This window comes from Crassostrea angulata, chromosome 8, assembly GCF_025612915.1.
Source record: "Crassostrea angulata isolate pt1a10 chromosome 8, ASM2561291v2, whole genome shotgun sequence".
In the NCBI taxonomy this organism is placed as follows: domain Eukaryota; kingdom Metazoa; phylum Mollusca; class Bivalvia; order Ostreida; family Ostreidae; genus Magallana; species Magallana angulata.
Genome location: NC_069118.1, coordinates 55136167 through 55145709, shown reverse-complemented (window position 1 = coordinate 55145709; position 9543 = coordinate 55136167). Strand labels below are relative to the sequence as shown.

General features: G+C 35.9%; 1 protein-coding gene across 1 annotated transcript; it reads right to left on the bottom strand.

Moving 5' to 3' along the window:
- Positions 1–85: 85 nt before the first annotated feature.
- LOC128158144 (uncharacterized) lies at positions 86–1905 on the bottom strand. Its single transcript, XM_052820894.1, has 3 exons — positions 1448–1905; positions 1255–1354; positions 86–944 (listed from the first exon to the last, which is right to left on the bottom strand). The coding sequence occupies exons 1-3, from the start codon at positions 1680–1682 to the stop codon at positions 638–640; spliced, it is 642 nt and encodes a 213-aa protein (XP_052676854.1). The 5' UTR covers positions 1683–1905; the 3' UTR covers positions 86–637.
- Between the last annotated feature and the right edge of the window lie 7638 nt (positions 1906–9543).

Sequence of the window (9543 nt, the reverse complement as noted above, 5' to 3'; positions counted from 1 at the left end):
AGTTCAATCTAGATTGTATATATATTTTCATTAAGAATAAAACTACTAAAGATTTTAACTTTTTATTCATAAAAAAATTAGTGATCATAAGAGGCATACCAATGTTGAGTAAATTAATTGATTGATTTTCAACGCAGTAATAAAACATGGCCATGACCATATTAATGACAACAATTTATGCGAAGGAAAACGACCGACTGTAAATTTCATTAAACATATACAGAGGATTATGATTGCAACTTGACAGTCTGGATCTGTTTAAGTACCACATGGTCCATGCAAAATGGAAAGGTGTGATTATTCATGTAAAGAACTAGGTAATGCAGGACAATACAAAGCACATTTTAATGTGTATTGTAACTATTCAGTGCATTTTGTTGTATTGTGACTGTTAAGATGAGGAGTTAAGTATAGCAATCATTTGAATGTGAAAAATCGCACTCCTCTCAACTTGTTATCCTTTTCTTCTGATAAACACCACAATTGTCTAATGAACAGGACAAGTCAGTTTCTCGCAGATGATCATGTTATGAAAAACAGAATATTAAAGTACATGTATGATCGCTACATTTGGTTCCTTGTTTTGCCGTGTCCAATCAAGTGTCCTTGACATTCTAGCCTTACACAAATGCCATGGTCAGTTCGTGCTCTGGTTGTTTTGCCGGATGTCGTGCATGTGAGGTTTCCAGTAGTTCCTCAACTCTTTTGCCACTTTCTTAGTCGTCACCACTTCCTCTAGTTTGAGGGTACTGGGACTACTTCCGGCCTGTATACTGACCGACCGTAGGCTGGGCTTGGGTGACGGGGGTTGAGGGGTGGGCCTAGGGCTATTTTTACGTACAGGGAAACACCCCCGGCAACTGGAAGAAATGCAGTGAATACAGCACGTGTAGCAACATCCGGTCTCAACTTCCTCTTCGTCGTCTTTTACACGTGTTTTTTGCCTGTGTAAAGAAAATGAATGACAAAAAAATCACACTACATATAAAAGTGTTTATGCATTTATTGCATAAATAATATGAATAGGTAATCATACCTATATCTAATCTGAAACATCTGATGTTTTCCTGGCTATTTCAACGATTTTGATATTTTACTGTCCTGGCAAGTAAAGTATCAAAATCGTTAAAAGAGCCATCAAAATTTCAGGTTTTTCGGACTTACCTATATCTTAATGTACAAATACTTTGACATGCCTTTAAACCTCATATTGAGAAAAACGCGTTATCCGGAAATATCTTCATTTTTACTTACCTACAGAGAATATAGCAATATTTCAGAATCACTACGCCGACTATGCAGACAAAAACTAGAGCCAGGAAAGATGACAAACTGATGGACATGTAGATCCACTCTGGTTTGGTAAAAAAAAACAACTTGGTAAAATCGTGATTTTTTTTAACAACTCAAAGAAACCCAAACCAATACTTCATGCATGAAATCAGACCATTGACCGGTGCTTCCGTGGTGGTGGTGGTGGTGGTGGTGATGGTGGAACAAGTCGGAGCACTTCCGGTCCAATTTCCAGTGTCGCCATCGCACTCTCGGATGGGATTTCCCTGAAGAAAATAGGTCCACTGACAGTAGTAGAACACTCGATCCCCGTCCACGTAATAGGGTTTGGCGATCACAAAGTACCCCTTACTAAGACTAGGAGGGTCCGAACAGTTGTAGGCGGCCATGGCACACAGGCTACGAAAGGGGTCGCCCTGGTCGCTCTAAAGTGACTTATCCGAAGCCTTGCAATCCATATTCCTAAGTTATACATGTATCTTGAAACACGCAATTCTTTAATGCTGCATTCTCTTGGGCGCTGACGACTGAGTAATTATTGGGTTCAACAGTAAGTGCATATGGACCTACAAGTGGTGACCTAATTAATAATGATAGGTGTCCGTCTGTGTATTTCGTGTACGGATGATTTAAGTTTATGAACGTATCAAGATAGGCATTTAATAACGACATTATACTAATTAATTGACTGTGTAGAAATTACATGCCCATTTATACATATTGGATTCATGGGACAAACTGCGACATTTAATTTTTTTTTATTAGAATTAAATCTATAGTTGTACATGAAACATAGGCATACTCAACAGCTATTCTGGTCTTCGTGCGTCCATAAAAAATATGTTTAAAAATTTCAATGATCTCGAAAAAAATATTTGTTTTTTGTTTAGACGTAATAAGCATTATAACGAAAGCATATGAAAGGTATTCATATTCATGGCATTAATAACATGCAAACCAATCGATATCAGTGGGTATTACTCTGCATATTGGACATCAACTGCTAATAAATCATCACAGCGATTTTCTAATTTTTTTGACAAAAAAGCGTTAAATTAAATTATGATATTAGCGTGCTTGGTCACAGACGGGTAGATGAAGGGCGCTGGATAGTCAACCAATTAACAAACCGTCAGATCTACCTAGTAATATTTTAAGATATTATTTATTTTGCTATAAACTATTATCTAGTAAAGAAAAACTATATTTTCATATAGAGCTCTTCTTTTACAGGAGGTCAATACAGATTAAAACTGGGCCAATCGCAATTTTTCGGGCCTTTTCGACAGGCTCGGAAAAACACCTCGAATGTATTAAAATTACCGGATGTTAGAATTTTATACAAAATGGAGTCGCTTCCCATTAAAATATGTATCGGCAAGAAAGCCTTTATTATATTTTAGGTTAATGAAGTCTAGCTTATGTCTCAACAAATCGTAAAATGTGTTGTATTTATATCAAGTTTTATAAAAAGGGGGGTTGTCATGGACGCCTAGGTAATACATTCGAGGTGTTTTTCCGAGCCTGCCGGAAAGGCACGAGAAGTTGCGATTGAAAATGGGCACGACCAGCGAGCTCTCTCAACATCCTGTAGCGGTAGGAGAGTTATCGAACTTAGTTCAGAAACTAAGGATCTTTCCTTATTAACACGCACGGTTCTGAAAATTAACTTTAAGAACTTAAACACATATCTGATAGGAATTATTGAATGCTTGTGTGAAAGTTCTTCATACATGTATCTCATTCGCCGTGGATATTCCTTGAATTCCCGAATGTTCAGTCTACATGGACCGGGCTCAATCACTAGACCTTTTGTATCATATATACATTCATGCAGCCGACATTAATATTAAAGATAATCTGTGAATAAAAGAGAAAAAGAACGACAAGTGCTAAGAGTTTGTCTTATTATTCATTTAAAAAAAAACCCAAATGTTGATCTTCAGGATATGCACTCGATAGCAGAGGCGGATCCAGCAATTTGGAAAAGGGGGGGGTTCCATTCGATGATAATCAATATGTGCAAAATTCATCATTTGTCAATAAACAACGTTTTCCGTGTGTATACAACTGTATTTAATAAACATTTATCTCATCACTATCTATTTCACATCTATTTCAAAATCAGAGTGCACTCCATTACTGAGCGTTTTGCCGTTTTGGTTTAGGTCAGGAAGATTTGCATAATATCTAGCTTTAAGAAACCCAAGTTTCCGGCAATGAGAAAGTGCGTCTATGCTTGATAGAAAAGAAACACTAAGAAACAAAAAACAAGTCAGACTAATTACAACAAACTATTCAAAAAAGGATATTTAAAAAAAAAATTATGTCTTTCATGTTTTTAAATTATGAACTATTTATCGGTTTTGATTTCTATATATCTAAATGATAGGATATGACAAAAGAATAGGGACAATTTAACTGCTGAAAAGATGGTACGTGTGTAATACAATGGTAAAAGCAATATTGTCGTCCCAGGGAACTTGATGTGACCTCTGTAATGGGTGCGCTACATCATCCGGACTAGTACAGATGCGATCATGTTTAAAAAAGTTTTGAAAAGTTGTGCATTTTCATAATGGTTTACATATAAACCGTTTACACGGTATTTTTGTAACAGAATTTCCGATTCTTGGAAACAAAACAAAAAAGGCTTTCTTTTGTGTTTCATGTGGGTATGAAGGTAGCTAGCATTCCAGAAAAATAGCATAACCCGCGTAAGCGGGTCATGTAGTTTTCTTTGTATTTTTCGTATGAAACGAAGTAAAACTTATCTATTATAATTTTAGTTAATTAACTAAATGATACATTTGAAAGCGGCTTTTTAAAGTAAAACGAATGCGTGTACTCGTATTTGAACGTCGTTTTACTCGATGGCTTATCAGTTCAAAACTGTATGAACTATAATCGATTTTTTTCTTAAAGAAATAGAGTAGAAAATACATTGTAGATGTTATTATAAATCTGTGATACTGCATAATTTTATGCATTTTTTCTTTAATTTTCCACATGTTTACTCAGTGTAGTAAACAACGGATGCTGAAGGGGGGTACAATGTACTTTATTTCGATAAAAAATCGATATGGTTTTTTCACATAAGAACAAAATTATGGGACGTAGTACGAAATTTTTTAAATAAGCAATTTCAAAAGCATTTATTTGAGATAATAATAGTATTTCTATCATAAATGGGAAAAATTGCCTTTAAAGACGCATTAAACGTTTTCAAAAAAAATCATATGTCCCAGAGAAAGGGGGAGTTCCGACCCCCGGAACCCCCCCCCCCCCCCCTCTGGATCCGCCAATGGATAGTCATTATTTAACACCCACTGACAACTCTCTATACTACACTGTTATGTTAAACTCAATCTATAACACCTGAACTTAAACACCTGGGTATATCTCTTCCTCGACACCTCCAACCAGGGTCGGAATGTACAAGGGAAGGGGGCGTGACACAGCATTAATGACGTCAGCATTTCAAAACCAAACGTGTCGCGCGCGGTGGGTCTTTTATTAATTCAATCTTGTCAAACTGAAAAAAACAGTAATCTATTTTTTCTTTTAGAATATTTTTTTTGCTCATAGTTCAATAAGTTTAAGGACAAACTTGGTTAAGTTCTTCACGTATGGTGTTATCTTGAGGCGGTATGCCAAATATCAGGAGTTTACGTTGAAGAGGCAATTGAGAGCAAGTTACACAAATTAATGCAAACACTGCACTTTGAGAAAGTTTTTTGAAGTGGTTTGCCAAGCGTTATGTTTGTCAAATCAAAGTGAAAAAATGAAAATATAATGTACTTGTTGAAAAACCAGCAATTATACATGTAGAAGCAAGATCGATCTCTCTCTCTCTCTCTCTCTCTCTCTCTCTCTCTCTCTCTCTCTCTCTCTCTCTCTCTCTCTCTCTCTCCAAATTGTAGCTTTGAAAATTTATGATGTTGATAGTTCAATTTTCTGTTTGTTGTGTGGAAATATTTTTTGTCTTTGAAATAATTTTTTTTCACTGCACTTTTGGACATTTTTCTTACTACCGGCTTTTAGAATTAGAATTTGCTTATTGAGACAAAACAAATATGATTTTAAAACACGTACAAAAAGGGTCGTATATCCCTTGCTTTGGCAATGAAAACTAATAATTTTATTCCGTAATAAATAAAATCCGAAGGTCAAGCTAACCTCCTTCATCTCACCTGAAAATTTGTCACGTGACAAATGAATAGATAAATTGCTTAGTTTGATATACAGCTATCTAATATTTAGAGGATACAAAAACCCGTGGAATAAACTTTACAATAATGTCGATGTAACATTGGCCCGGGAGAAGAACAAATTGCGTTTAATGTATACGCTTGCATAATACAAAAAGCAAGCATGCATCTTAATTTGTTTACACAGTGTGGTAAATGAATATAATTTATAATTCAAGTAGATTTCAGACACTTGACTAAAAAAAAATCCATGCAATTGTGCAATCATGCCATTTAAGATATAAAAAAGTCGGTTTGACAAGCAAATAAATGTGGTTGATTTTCGGGTAATTTAAAGAGTAGATAAATATACCGCTTCTTCAAAAGACTTCGTGGATATCAAATATATATAATATATATTTCATTTTTACTTCATGAATTTATTCAAAATCATGAACTTTTGTGTAAAATATCACTAATTTTTGCAATATGTCCTACATTATTACGTGTTCTTCTTAAGAGATTAAAATATATCCCTTGTTTTGGAGAACACTTATACAGTGACGAGACGGACTCAACAGCTATCGATAGCCTTGTATGAACAAGGATTTGTTTTAAAAGTACAGCTAAGTTTGAAAAATAGATCCTCTAGCTCCGTATCTCCTCTAGCATGTTTTATCTACCTCTTTACATTTTTATTAAAGTGTTAAAAGCAAAGTCACTAGGTTCGCATTCATATAGCACACTGATAAATAAAAATATCAAAAATAACAAATATCCGCGTCACAAAGCTTAAGCAAATTGAATATTCTTATCTTTAGTGTACAATTAAGTTGAAAATATTTTACCTGGGGGGTTATTACCGGGGTGTATGTCACCCAGGGCACTCATATTTTAGATATAGTACGTTGCTCCATGTATGGAAACGAGACAATATATTCATTTAACACAAAGTGCTGAGTTTTGGACTGGTCAGCACGTTTGTTTACGCTTAAGTTTTAGATAAAAGCAGCAGCTAATAATCTTTCCCCGCTGTCAAACACTTTATTTAAACAAGAAGTTTCATTAATGCAAACCCCTCAGACAACTCCTTTCCAGTATTTAATATACACTGCAATGCGGGCCAATTTCTTTACCTTTAGGGTTATCCGATAAACGCCATCATTAATTGACGCCGATCTTTGAATTTCTGATCTTAAATCTGGTTTCGTATGTTTGCTCTCTTCTTCTGAATATGTCCAACTTATTAATGTAGATAAAGAGGGTCCAAACGAATTCTTGATTCACCCGACAGGGGTTAACTGAATTATGAAAATTTCAAATCAATATCATAATCCCCCGTAACTATTTATTTTGTCGATTCAAGAAAACGGCTTCCTACTTTTAAAATACACGCAATTTCTTTCAAAATAGTCTGTTAACTTTCACATTGAATTAAAAGCATCATGTTACACAGATTATTGTCAATTTCCACATATATATGACGATGAATATAATAAAACAAATTATTGAATGGAGAATTTAATTAAAATAGATTAACTGTATGAAATATATAGATGCATGACTGACGCAAAACACACACGCACGCACGCACGTACACTCGCACGTGTGTGTGTAAAAAAAAAAAACAAGTCTAGGGGTGAATTTAGAGTTTGGTTATCGGTTCTAAACAAGTTAATAGATCAGTTTTGGGTTTCAATCCTGTTTACCGTGTTGAACAAATGAACAGAATACCGGAATCACAAGTACATGTAGTTACCGGGTAGTATGGTGTTCCGATGGGGCCACTTTGACCTTCGCATTTTCGCCTTTATATCGAAGATGCAAGAGTGCGAAGTTCCGAAGGCGAAAGTGCGAGAGTGCGACGGCGAAGGAGCGAAAGTGCGAAGATTCGACGGCGAAGCGCGAAGATGCGATGGCAAAAGTGCGAAGGTGCGAAGGCAAAGGAGCTATACTTCTATCGCATCTTCGCCTTCGCAACTTCGCACTCTCGCCTTCGCCTTTTTTGATAACATTCAGAAAGTCTCGGTCGATTACATAGAACTTGATGCAGGCACCTTACTCGCCAAGGTTTTTCGATTAATCCATGATATTATTGTCTGATACGCATGCGCTAGGTCATTGTGCTTACTATGAATGTTTATAAATATTTTAATGAGTATATGTGACATATATGTTTACCAGTGCTGGCTATGCCTATAATCATTATATACTCCACATAAAATGTAATGTCCGCCATAATGTATACATATGCACTTCCAGACTCCTGTCACTTACCAGCCGTCTGTTTACTGTGGATCAAACACAGTAACATTCTAATTTCATTATGCGACACTCCTTGCTCATGTATGGATCTAGAGGGGGAGAAGGGAAGAGGGGTGTCCACCCCCGGAAAATTCAATATTAATAACTTCACACATGCAGTAATGGGGGGAGAGAGAGTCCGGATCCCATCCCCCCGGAAAATTTAATTTTATTAATTATATATAATAAAATCTCCAAAATATGTCTCGGAAACCCTCCCCCCGACAAATATAATTATCCATCGACCCCCCCCCCCCCCCTAAAAAAAGTTATGGATCTGCGCAGGCTGTTGAAAATAAATTCTAAAAGGTTCATCGTCTGCCTCAGATGTCTTTTTATACAGCTAAAATTGTCTTTAAACGATAGAGAGCTCCACAATTATAAAAAGGCAAAGGGGAAAGCGCGAAGATGCGAAGGCGAGAGTGCGAAGTTGCGATGGCGAAGGAGCGATAGTAGTATCGCTTCTTCGCCTTCGCAACTTCTTACTTTCGCCTTCGCATCTTCGCGTTTCGCCATCGCATCTTCGCACTTTCGCTCCTTCGCCGTCGCACCTTCGCACTTTTGCCTTAGCAACTTCGCACTTTCGCACCTCGATCTAAAAGCGAAAGTGCGAAGGTCGAATTGGCCCCATCGGAACACCATAGGGTAGAGAGGTGTTAACAAAGTATAGTATGTCCCAAGATATTTATGCTGCACGTTTGGACGACTTTTAATAAAAATACACATACCTGTGAATGAAGTGTGATTGAAATCGATGATTAATGGTTAATTTCTAAGATAACTTCATTCACACACGTAAAAATTCTCATGAACGAAAACAGATGACAACTTTTCTATTTTCTATTCGTTAGTCAATCGGAACACCTCGCACAATTTTTCAACGTTATCATCCGGGTACCTTCGTCTCTTTCGCAATGGAAAATTCCCATAGACTTTTGATTTAGATTTTTTGCCGTATATTGAAACCTTATAAGCTAGAGGGGACATTTCAAAGGGAAAATCTTGGTAATTTTTATCATTGTTGAATAAACACCGTCTCAATCAAGAGGTATTAATAATATGGAATAATTCAAGAAAATATTCGGCAAAAATATCTTGGGACAGACTATTAGTAAAAATCATGCATGTTTGTAATTAATCTCCTCTTAATACAGGAATAAAAAAATGTCTAGGATTTTATTTCTCTTGCTGAAATTCTGTTATTATTTTTACCTCAATGTCATATGCACAATATTTACATTCAGTGTATATTTCCCCTAATGTTTGCCTTGGAAATCTTCGACGTTCAATTTTCCATGAATACACTTTGCTAATTCATGCGCCATAAGCACAAATATAAACGTCTCCACGTGTTTTGAGTATGTTTATTTTTGTAAGATTAAATAAAACGTTCAACCTTACATAACCAATTTTATATGTACTTTTGAAAAAAAATCATTAAATTATATCTTCTCATGAATTAAAAAGATTTTTCTCAACAAAGTTTCTGGCACTATATTTTTAGCTGCGGAAGCGTACTAAATAACATGTTATATTATTATGGCTTTTCATGCATGTTTCATATCCCTGACCGAGAGCGTATAGAATGCTTTACAGCGACGATACACATATATTTCATACAAAAAAACATCATTATGAATATACAGATAAGCACTGAATGCTAACGCGCGGTATTTAATTTGTCTGCACCGCAGTGGTGTGTCATAGGACCGACGACATCCAAAAATAAGCATTCAATGCTTAATTGAAACCCCGT